Raw genomic sequence first — 22,422 nt, forward strand, 5'->3', positions numbered from 1 at the left:
ACATGCTCATTCGCATTGGTAAGTTCATCTTCCCGATGGACTTCGTTATTATTGACATGAATGAGGATGATAATGTTCCACTCATTTTGGGCAGACCTTTTCTGGCCACCACACATGCGTTGATCGACGCTCGCGATGGCAAACTGATCCTTCGAGTCGGGGATGAGAACGTCACGTTTGACGTTCGACAGTCACCTAAGCATCCCAAATCGGCTAATGACTCCCTATACTTCATTAATACGATCATGACTCATGTGAGGGAGTTTTCCGGTGACCTCTGTGGAGGCTCCGCCTCAGACACACATATCTCAAATAGGGAGACCCTAGAGGTTGAGACGTTCGCCTTGACTTAACAGCCCCCTGATGTTGACATTGAGTCGTCTTCCCTTGATTCTGAGTTATCTATCAGAGATCATCGTGTTCATCAGTCGTATGAGTTGGAGGAGTTACGGGACCATACTTACGCGCATTCATATTGTTATAAGAAGCAGGTGAAGGAACTGCAATGTCGTAAGTTGAAGGGTATTGAGCAACTTAAGTGTGGGGATTTGGTCTTATGGTATAATTCCCGATTGAGGCTATTCTCGGGAAAGTTGAAATCTCGTTGGTCAGGTCCGTTTCTTATTACTGAGGTTTTCCCAGATGGCACTGTTGAGATAAAGGATAAAGGCGGTACGTCTATGGTGAACGGTGATAGACTGATGCACTACATTGGCGAGCCGATGACTGATCAGACGGTCGAGGTTTTCTACCTTGACTCGTTCTCTGAGACGTAGACGTGTGGATGCATCACTCGGGAGACTGCCTGAGTTGTAGAGTTTGTATTTTTGTTATATGTTTGTGCTATCTGTTTCATTTGTTTTTTTCTATTTCAGGATGTTCCAAGATGAAACCGCTCGTACTCAATCTCCATTCGAGTCGGTCGATTTAAGGGGTGTTCCATTATTGAAAAAATAAATAAAAAAAATTTATAAAAACCAAAAACACAAAAATATGTTTATTTCTTTATGTTTTTGTTTTCCGTGTTGTTACGCCGCTACATGCGAGCGAGTTTGAGTTTTGCAGGTTATATTGTGCGCAGGGTAGCTACGATGGCGTTGTGGAACAAGTTCTCCTGAGGTTGTGACCGCGAATGAAATGCTATACGTCGTTTGGATACTACTCAGCTGTTGAAGATTCTGCACACAAACTAGGGGAGTAACATGTTCTTTGTTTTAGTCTTGTATACTTTATTTTTATTTTCTGTTTTATTTTTATTTTATTTTATTTCTTTTCCTTGTACTCATCGAGGACGATTTCGTTCTAACTGTGGGGATGGGGTTTATTTTACTTAGTTGTAGGAAAATTTTTGAGAAAAAAAATAATAAATAAAAATACATAAAAAATAAAAAACAATAATAAAAAAAAATTTGAAAAATTTTGAAAAAAAAATAGTCCCCTGAAATTTGTGTTCTCTACGTTAAACAGGAGATGATATTATTACCGAGTAGTGATTATTTTATAAATTCTTGGTGGTTTCAAAAATATATATATAATAAATAAGAACAGTTCCCATTAGACCCGCACGTAATGTATGGCAACCGAACGGTTTAGACTCAGTAATTAATGTGTCGGTAGTCTCAGCCTTTGAGAATGAAAGGGCGGTTTGGTTTTTGACCTAATTGAACCTTTTAAATGGCCTGACTTTAGTGGGAAACATCTTAGGGGTTTTGTTTGTTTAACTAAGCTCGTGACAGGACTGAAATGAAAATCCGGGTCATACTCAAGCCTCGAGTCATATGATCGTCTGTATATATTAGCTGTTTTATCTTTTGTATTTGTTTCTATTCATGCAAAGCCATGTACTATGAGTATAAAAAAAATGTATAAAGCCAAAAGGCAGAAAAAAAAAATTAAAAATAAAAGAGATGCATTTGTAATTGCGTGCACTTGAAAGAGAGCTAGAGTTTATAGTTTGTATATGAGTTGAAATGTTTTAATCATGTGGCAATAGGTTTAAGTCAAGTTGGGGTGACTCAGCCTGATAAAATCATAATGGAATTGGTGAAGTGGCAGCAAGGCTTTTAGGTGTGGGTTACGCTTAGTCATACAAATTAATAGAATCGTCACGCCTTGTTTGCCTCGATAAGTATTAGGGGCATGGGTTTAAAGTGGAGAGCAATACCGGCAATCGACCTGATCTAGTTTATTAGGTGAAAGTTGGAAGAAATAGTTGGGTAACGGATCACTTGTTCTAATACTTTAAAAAGAAAAAATATATATATTAATAATAATAATAAATAAATAAAACCAAGAGTTTTCGGTTAAACTCGGATATGATCCTGTGTAGAACTCTTTTTCAGGGAAGAAAAAGTCTAAAATGTGGGGATATTTGATGTGTTGTAAAACACTCGTATTTTTCGCACCTTTTATCTACGTAATGTATTACATTTTATGTATTTTAACTTGTTTTAGATAGGTTTTACATATTTTTATTTATCTTGCAAGCAAAGGGTAGAAAGGAAGAAAAACCGGACTTTTGGAGCAGTTTACGAGCCTTTTACGCATGCGTTTTCAAGTAAAACTCAAAGCCCGGCCCGTTTACATCATGGAAAAGCCCAAGCCTCTTCTTAATATTATAATAAAAAAAGAAAAAACCCTAAGGGCTGGGGAATTCTGCCGATCGCAAGACAGCAGGAAGGAGAAGAAAGAAAAAAGTATTTTCGGCTTTGGTTTTGATCGTGTGACGGCTAGGGAAGGAAGAAGACACAAGAACCAAGCCTCGGGGACGTTTCTCATCAGTTGTGGCAGCCAAGAACAGCCCGGAATTCATCCATATCCTTTCTTTTCATAACATTGTTCATCATCTTTTTATACTTGTTCAATTGATTACTAGTTTTGCGATTGATTGAAAGATTGAAGTGTTTATGAGTAGGATTGATTGTTGAACAATTTTTAAGATGATTGGTATGAGTTTTATGATGATTTTAATGGTATGAGTTCTACCTAGGAATGATCATAATTGTTAGTGTTTGATGATCTTGTTGGATTGTTTGATTGATAGACTTGATTTGTTGATGTAAAGTTTGGTTTAGACATGAAATAGGTTGTGTTTAAGGGCTGGAAATTTTGGTGATTCATTGCATAAAGCCCGTGTGTCGGTTGATTAGTTTTGTATTGATTGATCGGTGCATTGTTTGATTCTAGACTTTGTGTTTAGGGTTTGTTTGCGGTAGGTACCACCGTAGGGTTTTGTTGCAGGATTATTGGAGTAAGTACAGCGGTTAGACACCTTCTTTGAGACCGAGAGGTGATAAGAAGTTAGGGTTGTCTCATTGCCTTTGCATGCAAGAATAAGGATTGCGCGAGAGCGAGTTCGTTTCTTTTCAGGTTTAGGTGTTTTGAGCGACTTGTTGATCTATTTTAGTTTATGTTGAATTGTTCCTCTATCTTTGGTTGTGTAGTATTCATTGCCATTAGGGTTGAGTGATGGTGAGACCGATAGGTGATCCATCATTAGAACACGTTAGCAATTGTTTCCCGGTTTGGCCGTTTTAGCCGATTTTGGTAGTTTAGGCATGTTTGAGTGAGACTGAGAGGTAATCCAGTGAGCCCGAGCAATCCTTAGTCGTGTCATCTTTAGGGACCGGTGTCTAGATATCATTCAATCCATTAGCTTGTTAGGCCTACAATTTGTTTCAGACCTAGGTAGACGTTTTTCTCCATCCTAAGTTAACACAGTTAGTTCCTCGTTAAGTTTTCTATTTTTGGTAAGTTTTGTCAGTCAGTTAGGTTAGTTCAGTTAAGTAATTAAAAATCAAAAGTCAATTAAATTTTATTCTAAGGTAGGTTTTGTCTAGGGTTAGTAATCGTTAGCGTCTTACGTGTCCACGTGTTCGATACTAGGACTTCCTAGGTCTATACTACTTGCGATCGGTACACTTGTCGGTTGTGTGTGGTTTTAGGATTTTTTGTTTTATATTTAAAGCTTAGTTGTGAGGATCATTATTATAGGGTTATCCGATGCACATCAGACATATGTAAATACATTGGCCTTTAGGCTAACTTAACATACTATCTTTAGTATTTAGACCTGGAACAGATCCGTGTGATACATATGTGTTATTTAAAATACCTAATTGCTTGTTAATGTGATTCCTTTTGTAATTAGTTGCGTAAGTGAATTTTTTTAATTGTGGGATACTTGGTTATTGTTATTGAATGGCCCCGAAGAAAGTAAAAACTTTGTCTGAGGCAGATGTAGCCGAGATGATAGCTCGGCAACTACAAACAATACTTCAGACTATTGTAGCATAATTCGCTGCTGGTATTAATACAACTATGAATACAAATCAAAGGCCAAACACTAATGGGGCTGTGAATACCAATCCCCCGACAAATACTAATACAACGATGAATGCTCCCCCAATAAATACTAACACGGTCACAACTAATACTCCCCCGTTGAATACTAATGCCACTTTCAATATTGATAATCCCCCACCGAACTTGAACGATAATCGTAACAACCAAAATCCCCATAGCATGGATATCATATTAAGAACTTTATGTTATGTAAGCCCATGGACTTTAGGGGTACTGAAGGATCAAATAGATTGGTAAAGTGGATCGAAAAGACTGAATCCATCATTAATATCACAAATTGTCCACCAGACTATATTGTCAAATTTGCTACTGCTACGTTTGTGGACCACGCGCTTATGTGATGGAATACTATTATTTAAATTCGGGGACAAGAGGTAACCAATTGTATCTCTTGGGCAGAACTTAAAGATATTATGTTAAAACACTTTTACCCGATAAACGAAATTCAGAAATTAGAACAAGAACTTTGGAATCTAGAAATGATGGGTGCAGATTATTTGGAATATACCCACCGTTTTAACAAACTGACTCGTCTAGTTCCATGGTTAGTTACTTCAGAATCTAAACGTACTGAACTCTACATTTGGGGTTTAGTCACCGAAGTAAGGAGTTTAGTTAATTCAATTGGCCCAGTAACTTTCAAAAATGCCGTGTTACAAGCCGGCATTGTAACTTCTGATTTGGGTAGAAGTGGTACGCTGAGAATGCCTGGAGAATCGTCTGCTACAAAACAAACCGAGTATGAGGCAAAGGCACAAGGAAATAACTGAATAAACGTGCATACACCACGATACAAAATTACGCCATTACCAGTTCTGATGTGAAACAAGAGAAGTACAAAGGGCTTTTGCCAAAGTGTGGAGAATGTGGTTATCATCATATTGGTGAATGTCAAACAAACGGGTGTTATAGATGTGGCAAGGTTGGACACTATGTCCGTGATTGAAAAACCATTGTAAACAATATGAACCATCCATATCAAATACCACAATTGCACCACCCACAACTAAACCGACCATAACCAATTCACTTACAACCAATACAATTAACCCAACCTATCCTAAATCACCCTACTTGCTATGAATGTGGTAGTACAAAGCATTTCCAAAGAACTGTCCCAAATTAAGTGGAGATCAACCATCGATGATTAGCCAGACTAAAGGTCGCTTTCGTGATTGACTCGAGTGGAGCACGAACAGATTCGAACATAATAGCAAGTACATTCACAATTTCTGACTAGTGCGCTTCAAATTAAATAACACATGTACCAATAGAAGTTTCATTTTGTTAACTTCCTACCCTTAGAAAAATATATTGATTAGTAAATTAATAAACCTTTATGACATAGAACTCTCTAAAGGTAAATCTGTAGCCCGATTAACCAAATAAACCAAAATTATTCTTTCATCCTAAACAACCAACCATTCCTTATTAACCCACTCCCGGTAGGGTTAAGAAATTTTGGTGTAATAAACATGGACTAATTATTTGAGACTAGAAATGGAAATCGCTTGTAAAGACATGACTGATAGAAGACCTCTTTCAAAGGACGAAATGATCGAATTACAAGAAGGAGGTCCCATAACCGAAAATGCCTTCACGTCCCATCTTAAACTAGATATTAAAATGGTTACATCAAAGAGTTCATGTAAACCAGGTGCTCCATAGCGCCATTCCAGAGATCATTGCTAAGGCCGTTAGGTCCATGGAGGAGTCATTGGTTCGTAAGAGTTCGGATAAGGGGAGGAAGGGTAAGGAGACGCAGGTCAAGGAGGAGGAGGAGGTGTATGTGCCGAGTGGGGATGAAGACGAAGTGCGGACTATTAGTGTATCTACCCGGGGTTGTTCGTATGGGGACTTTAAGAAATCTGACCCTCCTTCTTTCGATGGTACTAAGGATGCGTTGGTTGCACATCAGTGGGTGAGGGAGATGGAGGCCATTCTGAGAGTTAGTAAATGTAAGGGGGATGATATGGTGACTTATGCTACTGCCTCGTTTCATTCCAAGGCACTGTGTTGGTGGGATAATCTGGCGCAGGCTATGGGTGATCGTTCAATTAGGAGGATGATGTGGGATGAGTTGAAGAAATTGGTTCTTGATCATTTTTGTCCTCCCCGTGAATTGGATAAGATTGAACAGGAATTCTTGACCTTGGAGGCGGGTAGTATGACGCATCGGGAGTATACCACAAAGTTTAATATGATGGCTCGATTATGTCCTGATTTGGTTACTCTCGAAGCCAAGAGGATTAAAAAGTATGTGAAGGGGCTTCCGGCAGATATTCGTAGAGGTGTGGGGACCACTAATATGAACTCGTTTCACTCGGTGGTTACCCTAGCAGGCACATTGTATGATCAGAGGGAGAAGTTACCACCGACTGAGACTAGGAAGACATGGAACTCAAATTCGTACGGTAAACGACCCGGGGGAAACAACTTCAATTCGGCTAAGAAGTGGATAAAGACTGAGACTTTGGATTCTAAAAGGGATGCGGCATTTGGTAATTGCAGGAAGTGCTGTAAACCGCACAAGGGGGAATGTAAGGTCGGGTCTGGTTCCTATTTTCGATGTGATAAGGTTGGACACCCCCATTTCGAGTGTCCGACGTTGACTTGTTTCCGCTGTAAGGGTGTCGGCCACTTGGCATCAAACTGTCCTACTAGCAAGGCAGGGGGGTCCGGTCCGGAGACTTCCTCGAGGGGGAAAGTAAGGTCGGGTCTGGTTCCTATTTTCGATGTGATAAGGTTGGACACCCCCATTTCGAGTGTCCGACGTTGACTTGTTTCCGCTGTAAGGGTGTCGGCCACTTGGCATCAAACTGTCCTACTAGCAAGGCAGGGGGGTCCGGTCCGGAGACTTCCTCGAGGGGGAAAGTGGAAGAGAAGCCGAAGGTCAAAGCGAGGACCTTCAACATCTCCAAGAGAGAGGCAAAGGATGATGCGGACGTTGTTTCAGGTACTTTTTCCTTATTCATCTTTATATTCTACCATTATAATATCTCATCCTTTCGGAATCGTATGTGTGATCGTGTAGCTAAGCAGTAGTGTAATATTATCCCAGGTACATCTTTACCGCTTGGACGTGCACGAAGCTACTTGGACGGTGGAGGGCATACATAGTCGGAAGTTTTTAATAATGAACATTTTTCTTTTAAAGTTTTGTTAAATACATTGAAAGTTGGTTTTGGGCATAATTCCCGGGTTTTGGGAACTTGTTTTAATAATTAGGAATTTCCGCTAATTATACTCTGAATTGGTTTTTTAATGGAATGAACTGTTTTGAGTAAGTATTTTGTTACTATTTTGTATGAATACCAACTGTAGGATTTCCGGGATTCAGGTTCTTATATTTTAAGTTTCAATTAAAGCATATGTTAGGAATGGTTATCACTATATTTTCAGGTTGCTTCTAATCTCTTCTCAAAGCTTATTTAGCTTTCTCCAAATCACCCGGAATTGACTTCAACCCCCTGATGCCTTGGTCAAAAGTTGTTTTTAGTATAATGAGCGGTTTATATATGTATATATTTATTTATTTATTTATTTATTTATTTAGATAACAGACTATAAGGTTGAACGTTGGACTTACATGCCTTACATTCAGGGCGTTTAGGACTTATTTGGATGCCCCAACCCTGTAGTTCCCTTAGTGCCCCTTAAGTCATGATATCAGACAACTTATTTCTTTTTACTATTTTTGACCTTTTATATTCTTCAATAACTTTCGTGTTCTTTTCTTTTGATAAATTTGCTATATAGAAATAATTTATATCTGCTCAAATACTTCGTAAATATTTTGTTAGACCAAAAACGTAAACAGGCTCGTGTATGATTAGATAATAACCTTTCTACCTATCATTCGGAGAGATATGCTAGAGAGCATACCGTATCTTCTAATGGTTCACCACATCAGACTTAGAAGATTTAGATTTATATCACATATGACAACTACAGATTATGGAAAGCTACCATACAGTGCCAATGGTTGTACTCAAAGCCTTTTAAACTTATAATCCATGGGTTAGTTATCTTAAACAGTTTTCTTCACTTCCCAAAACTTGGATACTATTTCTATCCAAAAACCTTTAAGCTTCTTTAAAGCTTATAACTGAATAATCTTATCATTTCTCTTATGAGATCACCCAAAAACAGTTCTGCTTAGTTAAAAACGTTTCACATTTTCAGAAATCATTTCTTTTGAAAATTCATTTTAAGGATTGATTCTAAAAACAATGATGTCATTCAAGCATATTTAACAAGCACACACTTAACCAGTATCAAACACATTCATTTAGACATCATAGAACATTCAGATAAACACATAAGTCTGTCGAGCATGCTTAGAAATTCATCGAGCACACTCGAAAGTCTATCGAGCAACCTTAAATTCTATCATTTCGGTGCTTGTGCTCGAAAGACTTGAATGTGTTCTCGAGCAGTAGACTTGTGCTTGGAATACATAGAAACTTTTCCGAAATCACATGTCCATGCTTGACCAGTAGTAACACAACATTTGTGCTTGAATTACTTGAGAAATCTCAGTATGGTTTGGTTGTGCTCGAAGAACATTAAACACACCATTAAACACAGAGTCATGCTCGAAATAGTTGGAAAGTTTTCAACACGGGAATCTATGCTCGAGCAACTGAGCTACGACGTCTATGCTCGATAGACTTAGAAAGGTCTTCCACGTACTTTTGCTTATGCTCAAGGAGCAACAAGCATAATATCAAGCACAGATTCATGCTTGAAGTACTTAAACCTCAAAAATACATCATGCAAGAACAGATCAAAGTACTGAAAGCTGTAATTAACAGATCTAACAAAATTTACACACAAAGATAGTCACATACATGATTCATGCAATTAGAATAATCAGTTAAGCATAGCAAATCATCATGAAAACATTCAGAGTGAGTAACACAAATAATCAGCAAGCCTCTCACTCAAGCACACATCCTAAATCAAACTTCATCAGCATTTATCATTCATAGGCATTTTAACAGAAAATGAAACCTGGTTTTATCTAAAGGTTTCGTGAATAAATCAGCCAGATTATCAGATGTATCTACCCTTTTAATTTCTATTAAGCCTTTTTCCTAACAGTCCCTTATGAAATGATGTCTAATTTCAATGTGCTTAATCTTAGAATATTGGAATGGATTCTTAACAATAAACATAGCAGCAGTATTATCAATTAAAATAGGAGTAAGTAAGAAATTCAGACCGTAATCTAGAAGTTGATTCTGAATCCATAGAACCTGTGCAAAGCAGGCAGAAGCAGCAATGTACTCAGCTTCAGCAATAGAGATGGAAACTGTAGTTTGCTTCTTGCATTGCCAAGACACCAGCCTGTTCCCTGGAAACTAGCATCCTCCTGAAGTTGATTTTCTATTCATGTTGCAACCATCATAGTCACTATCTGTATAGGCCATCAAGTTAAAGGAAGGGTTCTTTGGATACCAAATCTAGTTTTCCTTTGAGATATATGAATATCCTCTTAACTGCTAGCATATATGAGACCTTGGGGTTAGCTTGGAATCTAGCACAGGCACATACAGCAAACATAATATCTGGCCTAGATGTTGTAAGATACATCAGTGATCCTATCTTGGCCTGATATTCATGCTGGTACACCGGCACTTCCTTCTCATCTGGTACCATTTTATCATGTGTGTCCGTTAGTGTAGACACTGTCTTGAAGTCTTGACACTTGAACTTGTTAAGAATCTCTTGCACATACTTTGATTGATTAATTCCATCAGCTTTCTGTTGCACCGGAAGTCCAAGGAAGAAATTCATTTCCCCCATTGAGCTCATCTTGTACTTGGATTTCATCACTTGCCCAAACCCCTTACACATCTGTTCATTTGTAGAGCCAAACATAATGTCATCCACATACACTTGAAACAGCAGTAGATCCTTGTTCCATCTTTTGTAGAAAAAAGTATTGTCAATAGCTCCTCTACAGAAGCCATTGTCCAACAGGTGGTTTGACAACTCATCATACTAGGCCCTTGGTGCTTGATGCAGTCCATACAATGCATTGCTGAGTTTGTAAACCTTGTTGGGATGAACTGGATCTTCAAATCCTGGAGGTTGAGTACCATATACTTCCTCATCAATCTTTCTATTTAAAAATGCAGATTTCACATCAAGTTGATAGACTTTTATGTTCATTGAAGCTGCATATGCCAGAAAGATCCTGATAGCCTCTAGTCTTGCAACTGGAGCAAAAACTTCTTCAAAGTCCACTTCTTCTTGTAAAAATCCTAGAGCCACCAATCTTGCTTTGTTCTTGATCACTATGCCCCTTTCATCTTTCTTGTTCCTGAACACCCATTTTGTTCCAATAGCATACTTGCCTCTGGGCTTGTCAACTAAGTCCCATCCATGTAAGTCTCTGAATTGGGCTAACTCTTTCTGCATAGCTTCTACCCAGCTGTTATCCTTTAAAGCTTGATTGATGTTTTTTGGTTCAACTTGGGATAAGAAACAGGCATACATGCAGATGTTTTCCTTTTCAGAAGAGTTTCTAGTCACTCTCTCATGCAAGTGTCCTATGATATTCTCTGTAGACTGATTTCTTTCAACAGAGGTAGTTTGCACAAATTGTTGTGCAGACACTTCTGTCTCAAGATTGGTCATATTTAACTCAGCAGTTTCACTTTCAATTCTTTCTTGACTTTTACCAGCTTCTTGAAGTTGATTAATCTCAGATGATGATCCCTCATTTGACCCAATTTGTAGAGAGTCAAACAAAGACTGAAACCAGTCTTCAAATTGATTTATCCCTTCAGGCTGAGCAGGTTGTTGACTTTGAATGGGTTCACTCCCACGTCACTTGGACCTTCATTAGAGACTTCAACTACAGCATCTTGTCCATTCATCTCAACTTCAGCAGCTCCTAGGTTGCTTTTCTCAAAATTAAATCCATTTGGATTAGGAGCAACAGATGACCATAGCTTGTCCATATCAACTTGTTGTTGTTTTCCTTTATCATCAAAGCTGGTTATGTACATGATGTCACCCATTCCTTCATTATAAATTTTGAAAGACTTGATCATCTTCTCCAAGTCAAATAGCCATTTGGGACCTTCAACATTGTTAAAATGGTTTTCATTGAAAATTATGTCTGATGACTCAATGACCACCATGTGCTCCTTCACATAGACTCTGTAAGCCTTTGAATGAGATGAGTATCCCACAAAGAAACATTCCAGGGACTTTGACTTGAATTTGTTCAGATAATTCTTTGTATTCAACATTGAGCATCTGCATCCAAAAGGCTTTAAGAACTTCACATATGGTTTTCTTTTAAATATAACCTCATATGCAGTCTTATTTTGAGCCTTGTTTTGTAGAACCCTGTTCTGCATATAACATGCAGTGTTAATTGCTTCTGCCCAGAAAGTGACTGGCAGATTTGTATCAGCAATCATGGTCCTTGAAGCTTCAATTAATGTTCTGTTTCTTCTTTCTGCAACACCATTGTGCTCAGGAGTTCTAGGTGCACTATATTGTTGAAATATCCCCTTAGAAGTGCAAAATTCTTCCATTGTTCCATTCTTGAATTATGTCCCATTGTCATTTCTAATGACTTTCACCTTCCTCTTAAGTTGATTTTCCATTTTTAGCACATCGGTTTTGAACAATTCTAGGGTTTCATCTTTGCTGCCCATAAAGTATACCCAAGTATACTTGCTCTTATGTGAGGTTTCATCTTGGAACACTTACTGGACCTAACAGATCCATGTGTAGCAGTTCCAAGACCTCATCAATTGTATTTATCACTTTGCTCTTATGTGAGGATATATGTTGTTTCCCTTTGAGGCAAGATGTGTATTTTTCTTTTAGCTTGAATTCTCTTGTGGGAAGGCCAACAACATGATCACCTTTCACTAGCTTGTTCATGTTTTTCAAGTTGACATGTCACATCTTCCTATGCCACAGTTTAGTCTCATTTTCAGTGGCTTTGAAAACAAAGCATGAACCACCTCTAGATGTAGCAGTGTTCTTTCTCAGTTTATAGAGGTTGCCATTTCTTGCAGCCATCATCATGATCATCTCAGTTGGAATCACAAACTTAGGCTTCAGAATTAGGCAGTGTTCATCATTGAAGGCTACTTTGTACCCTTTATCACAGACTTGAGAAATGCTGAGTAGATTATTTTGTAGTCCTTCAACAGGCAGCGCTTCTTAAAGGATACCTTGCCATTGGTGAGTGTTCCTCTTCCAACAATCTTCCCTCCGTTTTCATCACTCCCAAAAGCAACTGGCCAGTTCCACCTGGCTACTAAAGCAAAGACTTCTTCAAAATCCAGTCCTTCTTCTTGTAAGCATCCTAAAGCCACCAATCTTGCCTTGTTCTTGATTACAATTCCTCTATCATACTTCTTGTTCCTGAACACCCATTTGGTTCCTATTGCATACTTTCCTTTGGGTTTGTCAACCAACTCCCAAACTTGTAAGTCTTTGAATTGAGCCAACTCTTCTTGCATTGCTTCTACCCAACTGTTATCTTTCAAAGCTTGATTGATGTTCTTGGGTTCAACTTGGGAGAGAAAGCAAGCATAAAGACAAATGTTTGCCCTTTCAGAAGAACTTCTGGTCACTCTTTCATGCAGGTTACCAATGATATTTTTAGCAGGATGGTTTCCTTCAACTAAGGAAGTTTGAACAATCTGATTTGCCATTATTTTAGCATTTAGATTTGTCATGTTTACATCAGAAATTTCAATATGCGGCTCTTCTTTATTTTCAGCAGGTTCTTGATTGAAAGCATTTCCGGATGTAGATGCCTCATTATTTCCAATTTGCAGTGAGTCAAATAATGATTGGAACCTGTCTTCATTTCTATTTGTCTCTTCAGGTTGACTTTGCACAGGTTCACTCTCCACTCCACTTAGACCATCATTTAAGATTTCAACTGTTGTTTCAGGTCCAGTAGACTCAATCTCATTAGGTCTTCTGATATTTCTCACAAAATCAAATTCCGTTTCTCCTAAGGCAACAGTTCACCATAGCTTGTCCAGATCAATCTTCTTTTGTTTCCCTTTTTTCTTCAATGCTTGTTCTGAACATGTTGTCATCCATATTTTTATTATAGTTCTTGAATGACTTAATCAATTTTTCTAAATCAAACAGCCACTTTGGTCCATCAACATCATTAAAATGATTTTCATTGAACACTATGGCAGATGACTCAATTACACACATATGTTCCTTCACATAAATCCTATATGCTTTTGACTATGATGAATAGCCCACATAGAAGCATTCAAATGACTTGGATTGGAACTTGTTCAGATAGTCTTTTGTATTCAATAGTGAGCATTTGCAACCAAAGGCTTTTAGAACTTCATATAAGGCTTTCTTTTGAAAAGTATCTCCTATGGAGTCTTGTCATGTGTCTTGTTCAAAAGGACCCTACTCTACACATAGCAGGCAGTATTGATAGTTTCTGCCCAAAATGTAGCTGGGAGGGGTACATCTGCTATCATGTTTCTTGCAGCCTCTATGAGAGTTCTGTTTCTTCTCTCTGCTACACTATTTTGTTCAGGAGTCCTTGGAGCAATGTATTGCTGAAAGATCCCTTTAGAAGTGTAGAATTCATCCATAATTCAACTCTTAAACTCTGTCCCATTGTCACTTCTAATCACTTTCACCTTCTTCTCAAGTAGATTTTCCATTCTGAGCACATATCCTTTGATCAATTCAGGTGTTTCATCCTTTGTCCCCAAGAAGAATACCCATGTGAACCTTGGCAAATCATCAATTATTACTAGACATAACCTTTTCTTTCCAATTCTTGGAATACTCACAGGATCAAAAAGATCCACGTGAAGTAGTTCCAGCACCTCACCAATTGTATTAATCAGTTTGTTCTTGTGAGAAGACTTGTGTTGCTTCCCTTTGATGCAAGAAGAGCATTTCTCTTCCAACTTGAATTCTTTTGTAGGAATTCCTATTGCATGCTCTCCTTTCACCAGTTAGTTCATGTTTTTGAGCTTTAACATCACACAACTTTCTGTGCCATATCTTTGTTTCATTTTTGGTTTCCTTAGATACAAAGCATGAACCACCTCTAGATATTGCATTCTTCATTCTTAGTTCATAGAGGTTTCCATTCCTTGGAGCCATCAGCATTAGCATTTCGGTTGGGATGACAAACTCATGCTTCAAAATAAAACAATATGCATCATCAAAACCGACCTTGTATCCTTTATCACAAACTTGAGAAATGCTGAGCAAATTGTATTGTAGTCCTTCAACATGCAGCACATTCTCAAAGGATACTTTGTCATTTTTAAGAGTGCCTCTTCCAAGAATTTTCCATCCATTCTCATCACTCTCAAAGGCAATAGGTCCTTCAAACTTTTGTTCATAATTGACTAGTGCTTCTCTGTCGCAAGTCATGTGCTTGGAACACCCACTATCCATATACCATATATCATTTTCGTTTGAGGACTGTTCCTGCACATACAAACACAAGAAGATCAGTTACTTTCTGAGATACAAACTCCATCAGTTTGTAAATCAGAATCATTTGAAACTTCAACAGGAGGTGGAACTGGCTCAAGACATCGTTCAAATATTTGGTCTGATGGATGAAGATCCCGGAATCAGACTGGTGAACTTGCAATCCAAAGAAAAAGCTCATCTCTCCCATCGAACTCATCTCAAATTTGGTTTGCATCGTCTTCTCGAAATCTTTGCACAGGCTGTCGTTTGTGGAACCAAAAATAATGTAGTCCATGTAAATTTGGACGAGGAGCAGATCTTCACAAACGTTCATGTAAAATAATGTACAGTCCACAGCCCCCCTCAAGAAGCCACTATCGTGAGAAACAATGCACGATTGGTAGTATTGGGTTACACTCAACAAGAAGGCATTGACTACACCGAAGTATATGCTCCTGTAGCACGACTGGAAGATATACGTATCTTTCTTGCCTATGCAGCCTACAAGAACTTTAAAGTGTATCAAATGGATGTTAAATCAGCGTTCTTAAATGGAGAAATTCATGAGGAAGTGTATGCGAAGCTGCCTCCCGGCTTCGAGGATCCAGACTATCCAGAGCATGTTTATCGGTTAAACAAGGCTCTTTATGGTTTACACCAGGCCCTGAGAGCCTGGTACAGCACGCTTTCTGACCATTTGATGCGGTCGTCCTTTTTTGCACTTAAAATCCCCTTTGGTCGGTAAAGCCTTCTTAACACGGTCGGGTTTATCAATGAGATCCCATACACCCAGTCTCACGAACTGCTGCAGCTCCTCCTGCATCGCTTCAACCCAAGACGGTTCCTTGAGTGCCATCGTGACACTTGTCGGTTCAATTGTGATAAGAAGCAGGTGTATCGTGCAATACTAAGAATCCCTGATGAGTGCAAATCTGCATAAGCACATACAATCGAATCCCCAGTTGGAAATAGGTTACACTCAAACACATCATCAAATACATTAGCTAACTGATTTCTCGTGCGAACACCATCGTTCACATTCCCAATTATCTGTTCCTGCAGATGGTTCGTGTGAATCCTTAATGAAGGATTCGCAGGTACAGATTCATTATCACCAAGATTGGTGACATTTTCCTCTGCTGTGTCAAAAGAAACAGATGATGAGACATCTTCTACAAGAATTGGCTCGTGCGGTTCTTGAGCTTCATCCAATGGAATTGAAGACAAATCAACAAAATTAGCATCATCGGAAGACTCAGAAACATCATGAGATGTCTCGGATACATTAGGAGAGTCATTAACATCAACGGACGAAGAACTTGGAATAGGAAGACATTGTTCTTCCAAATAAGATCGAATAAAGTCTTCAGGTATCAACTCAACCGTTGGTGTAAACGAATTAAATAACCCATCGTAGTTGAACATCCAATTGGGACCATTACTGGCAGGAGGTGTAGTGTAGCTTTGACAGTCTACGTGATACCATTCTTCTAAACAACCCGACGAGATATTGAAGATACGCTTTTTAGGAGAATTATACCCTAAAAAGTAACCCTCGAATTCCTTTTCGTCAAACTTCCCAGCATCTCTCTTTAATACCATACATGGACACTCGAATGGTTCCAAATACTTTCAGTTCGGCTTGTGACGATTTCGAAGTTCATAGTTTGTTTTCTTCAACTTCCTTACACTTAATACACGATTTAGCGTATAACATGCTGTATTCACAGCCTCGTTCCAAAATTGAACAGGAAGCTTAGAATCAGCAAGCATTGTTCTCACAGCCTCTAGCAACGTTCAATTCTTTCGCTCAGACACGCCGTTTTGTGAGGAACATACGGCGCACTAAATTCCCGGTGTATTCCCTTTTGAATACAGAAGAAATCCAATACGTTATTTTTAAATTCAGTTCCATTATCACTACGAATTCGTCTCACTTTCAGTTTGTAAAGTGATTCGATCTTCGTGATAAGGTTCTGAATTAAAACAGGCGTCTGATCTTTCAAACCCATAAATAATACCCATGAGTATCGTGAGAAGTCATCAGTAGCAACCAAGCAGTACAAATCACCCGCAGCACTAGCACGATTCACTGGACCAAATAAATCCATATGAAGTCATTCTAGTGGCATGACAATCAAATTAATTGACTTGCACGGGTGTGACTTCTTCTTCTATTTCCCCTTCTTGCAAGCAACGCAATGATCATTTAACTTAAAGTTCTTGAGGGTTACACCATCCACTAAATCATTAGATATTAAATGATTCATTTTGCGAACGTGGATGGGCCCCATGCGTCGATGCCAGAGTATTGAGTCTTTCTCCGAGGCCTTGGAGACAAAACACGTTGCCGAGGGCGAAATGTTTACATTTACACTCATGTCAAGTATATAAATATCATTTGATCGAAGTGATCGCATGACAACCATTTCTTCAGGAATTGTGTATCCCGGTTATAGGATAACACACTCCTTCTCTGTGAAAACTGTGGTATATTTATTATCACAAATCTGTGAGACACTCAACAGATTATGACCCACTTTTTCATAATAATTTACTTTCTCAAAAGTAACTGCCCCGTTTGATACTTTTCATTCTTTAGTAATCATCCCACCGTTATTACCAGCAAACGCTACATAACCACCCTGAATATCTTTGATGTTGTTAAGCAGATCCAGGTTGCCGCTGATATGCTGAGAACATCCACTGTCCAGTATCCACTTATAACTTGACAAAGACCTAGATGAACTCTGCACAAACATGTAAAATGATTAGTTCAAAAAGGCATCCGAAGCCTCAGTCTTGGGCTCTCCCTTTCATACTTTCGGAGATAAATTTAAATTAACACTTGCATTCGGTACTTGAGAATAAGTGATGGGTTTCTTGGTTTTCTTCTTAATTTAACCGTCACGTATGATTCCTGAATCAGTGTTTTTACAAATTGGTTGAGCACGGTCAACGAATTTGTTTAATACATTAGTTCATTCAACCTGAACGACTTTCTTCGGATTGACATTTGAATACATTACAAAACACTCATCAATTTGATTTTCTTTCAAATTCTGATTCAAGTAAGTCTTATGGGTTGACGACGACTTGATATCGTCAACCTTAGCTTTGCACTTCATTGAGATATTACCGGGTTCACCACATTTAAAACACAAACGATTGTCTAAAGATTTTTGAGGTAAAACACTTTATTTTTTTTAAGCAAATATTTAGGAATATCAACCTTGGATCTTTCAAAAGTTACTTTCTTTGAATATTCATGTTTTAATCCCTTTTTATTTAGATAAAATTCCAGATTTGTGGAATTCGATAATTCCTCCATTCTAGATGATTTCACAAATTTTATAGGGTTAAACTTTTTGAAATAAGACTTCACTTGAACATTCTTTAATTTTGATTTGTTAAGCTGTCGTTCAAGTTCGGTAACTTTTGAAGTGTCATCTTGAAAAACACTTTCGATCATTTCAAGATTCAGAAGATTCAAAGGAACTTCCTTATCCGAAAATAATTTAGATAACCCTTTTATCTTAAAGATTTTCCCATTGACAGATTCAGGTTGAGGATTGATAAATCTCATCAACTCCTCATCAGACACAGAAGGCTTGTCTGACTTCTGTACCTTAGGAGATACCTTAGGTGTTTTCACTGAATCACCCAAGGGCTTTGACCCATATACTGCTTGTTTAAACTCCTCGGGTTCACACAAGATATGATTGTCAGAAGGAATGTTATCATTTTTTACAATCACATCGGGTTCTATCAATTCTTCAATCGATCCATCCAACTCATTTTCAGTAAAAACTGATTTACTCTTAATATGGATCGGTTCTTGAGTTATTTTAGTTGGTTCAACAATTTCATATTCAATAGTATGCATTTCTGGAGTTATATATGATTCAACCACATGAATGCTACTGTAATCTCCTTTAAAAGGAGGAAGAATCTCAACATACCCTAAAGAAACGAGGAAGCTCGAAATTTTCCAAGTTTATTTTTCAGTTCAAAAACTTCATTTTCTAAATTGGAAATGCATGTTCGGAGTCTAAGAATCTCCTTGAAATGTTGTTCAACAACTACAATCTTACAATTAACTTCAGATTTGAGATCGTGATTGCTAACAGACAAATTTTTATTTTCAAAGTCGATTGTTCCAATAATTTGGATTTTTGTCAGTAGTATCAATTGACCATGAAATGCTCTTTTGTGAGAGAAGTGTTTTGTTGTAATGCTAACTCAAGTTTGATTTTGAGTTCAACACACTCAGCACACTCTGTCACAATAGTTGAAGTTATTGTTTCTTTTGATTCAGATACATTACTTGAAGGATTAGGACATACCTCTTCAATTTTAGCCATACATACAAAGGATTCGGTTTGTTCAGGTGCTGAAAGATCCGAATCAGTTTCTGAATCTGAGGTGTCACTTTCTTCATATAGATTATCACAATTAGAATCTTCAAACTTTTCAACTGGTTCAACCAAAGCAAGCTTTGCTTGATTTCCTAAAAGCCGTTGAGACCAATCTACACCGTCATTAGGTTTGTTCTGGTCACCATCTGATGAACTCTTCTTATTCTGATCATTTCCAGATGAATTCTTTCCCGAAGTTCTTTCAGAATTGCATGGACCCGAATATTCCTTCCTCGGTTTATCACACTCTTTTGCGAGGTGACTGAAATCTCCACAATTATAACACTTGACCTTCAGTTTGTCAAACCCAACTCGCTTGTTCAAAGTCGGTTAGTCTTTTCCTATCCGTTGCATGAATCTTTTCACTTTTCTGACAATCATTGCCATGTTCCACTTAAGATCCATCAACTCAAGGTCATCTGGATCAATTTGGTCATAATCTTCGTCAGTCAATTCACTTGTGGCTATCTTACTCCCAAACGAGTTGTTCGTAAGAAGTCATGAATGCACAAACAAAAGCAAATTGCTGCTCAGCTTATTGAATATTTACATTAGGCAATGAGTTTGAAGAGCTTGCACTTGAACCCGAATTACCACCAGATGCCATGAAGCATACATTAGGAGAACTATTACCATTATTACCATTAGCAGACTCTTCTGGTGAAGTCTGTGTGAAGAATGCAGTGATTGGGGCTGAGCTTGAAGAATTATTTTCCGGTAATGAACCGCCATACAGAGAAGTGTTTTGATTTTATTATCCTTCAATATGTTTGACACTTCAAGTCAAATTCTCTTTCTTCAATCTCATTAATGAATTGCTCAGTAGTGAGTTAATCATTTCTAAAATAACCATTTTCCTTTAGCACCAATAAGAAAGAAGAATACGAATGTGATAAAGCATTCTTCAAGGTCTCAATCTTATCTGAATCAGTCGGTTCCAAATTCACAGTAGTCATCTCCACAACCAAATGACAAAATCGACTTATCATTTCTTCCACCGTTTCGTTTTTCAGCAGAGTAAAATTTCGAAACTGAAATTTTACTAGAGTCTTTTTACTTTCAAAAGTGTTTTCCAAGCTTCCGGTCTTTAAAGTAGCAAACAAAGATGCAAAACTCTTGATAGTGCTATACTGGTGAAATATTTGCTCGGGCAAGGCCATCGTGAGAGTAGAATACGCTTTGGTCTCACTCTCATAATCCTTAATCTCTTGGGCTTCATAATCTTTTATGATCATTCGGAGTCCAACCTAGTGTATCACTACCTACAAGAGGTGCCTTGTAGACTTCATCCAGAAAACGAACACTGCTTGGATGTACCAAACCCAAATGAGCACGAAACCTTTGTTCCCACCGAGCAAACATAGAAAGCTTCAGGAGTTTTGGACACTTGTTATGAGTACCAATTTCGTTGTCCAATGAGAGCATTTGTTGCATTAAAGCATTCTGGGATGCAAACGCGTAATACGTAGCATTTTGAGAAGCCATGAGATAACAAGTTAGAAAAATCAGGGGACCAAACTTGTCAAATATTAAGGCTAAGGTTACTGTTCAACGAATGAGAGAACACAAACTAATGGGACTGATCAACGAAGGTGTAACGAATAGGTAAGATGTAACGAATGTGAAACGAATAACGAATGTGAACCGAATAGAGAATGTCTTAGCGAATAAGAGATGAACGAATGTGGTTAAGGAATGGCTAAAGTAACGAATAGTGATTGAAAATAACGAATGTGACTTAAGCGAATTCAAGGACGAAGGTAGGGTTTAACAAATGATTAGTTGAAAGGTTAACGAATCAGTCTTCAAATTGATTAACGAATCGGTACTCAAGTCTTCATACATTCAGATCTTAGTCCATACTAGTCCGAAATCAATAAAACCTCTATCAAATGACTCGTAATCGAAATCTGATCCTTACTGTGCTAGTCCGTAATCACAAACACTAAAATCCAGACCTCAATTATCCAAATAACCACCAGCCATGAACATCCGATTCAAAACCTCAATTAACTATCAATTCAATCAACATACTAATCAATTCACCTTAATTCGAACTCAAATATCCCTAACCAGTTCCAGTTACCTTATTAACACTCCTAATTACAATCCAATTACAATTAATCAGAAGCTCAGTTTTTCCATAACTTAATCAGCCACAATTCATATCAATTCATACTCAAATTGACTCAATTCGTGATAAGTGAATACGTTTACACAACGAATTAACACGGAGATCAGATCAGTAAGCTCTGATACCACTTGAAAGAGCCTGATACGGATCTAGATCTCGTATGACATCATGTTCTTCGTTGATTTGGAATACGTTTAGGTAGAATACGATTATGAGTGTGTACTTTTTGTGTTGAGAGGTAATTTTGGCAGCGTAACGACTCAGGAGTGAATAATAATAGAACTCTTACATTAAACATAACCTTACAGGTATATATAGGGGATGACTACATTCGTTAAGATATCCTTAACGAATGTGTCATTTGTTACATTAACCTAACGAATGAACACACTCATTCGTTAATACATTTAATCTAAGCAAATGGCCCTCATTCATTATCTCATTCGTTAAGCTTGGTTAACGAATTAGCTTACATTAATACGAATGTGATACATTCGTTACGGGGTAACGAATGTAACTTACAATAGAGCGAATAAGCATATTTACTTTAATAGCCCTTACATTATAAAGTGAATACAATAATAAACTAATAAAGACCAAGATGTCCAAAACATGTATCAACGATGTGCTTACTGATTATGTTCTGTTTGCAGATTGTGTTTGATTTGCTAGAAAATTTTCTGATTGATTGCATAACTGATCTGTTTTATCTGGCTTGAAATTGAAAAACTTAATGAATCAATTCTTTGAAATGAAATATGCTAATGACACTTGATTCATAGTTTGTGTGATATATATGTGCTTGAATGTAAAATCATTTATCTAGGATGAAGGAATATGATTGAATGAATCATGCCTGCAGTCATGAAAAGATTTATAAGTCAAATGTTCTTGAAGGACAAAGTTGCTTTTCAAAATCAAATGCTAAATGAGTTTTAAAAGGTGATTTTTGAAAAAAATAATTGATATCTTTGACTAATCAAACTGTTTTTGGTGATCTCATAAAAGAAATATTAAGAATATTCAGTTACAAGTTTTATA

General features: G+C 37.7%; 1 protein-coding gene across 1 annotated transcript; it reads left to right on the forward strand.

Moving 5' to 3' along the window:
• Window positions 1-245: 245 nt before the first annotated feature.
• Window positions 246-776, forward strand: LOC143626579 (uncharacterized). Its single transcript, XM_077096631.1, has 2 exons — window positions 246-329; window positions 429-776. Exons 1-2 carry the CDS (start codon window positions 246-248, stop codon window positions 774-776), a joined length of 432 nt encoding a protein of 143 aa, XP_076952746.1.
• Window positions 777-22,422: the final 21,646 nt, after the last annotated feature.

This window comes from Bidens hawaiensis, unplaced genomic scaffold (genome assembly GCF_021521415.1).
Source record: "Bidens hawaiensis isolate Kalapana, Puna unplaced genomic scaffold, B.hawaiensis_p1.1 tig00004444_1, whole genome shotgun sequence".
NCBI classification, from domain to species: domain Eukaryota; kingdom Viridiplantae; phylum Streptophyta; class Magnoliopsida; order Asterales; family Asteraceae; genus Bidens; species Bidens hawaiensis.

Bases quoted from the DNA above. Each gene is read 5' to 3' on its own strand.
- LOC143626579 (XM_077096631.1), top strand. From the start codon at position 246: ATGACTCATGTGAGGGAGTTTTCCGGTGACCTCTGTGGAGGCTCCGCC. The intron at 330-428 runs GTTGAGACGTTC...CGTGTTCATCAG, and splicing joins CAAATAGGGAGACCCTAGAG to TCGTATGAGTTGGAGGAGTT.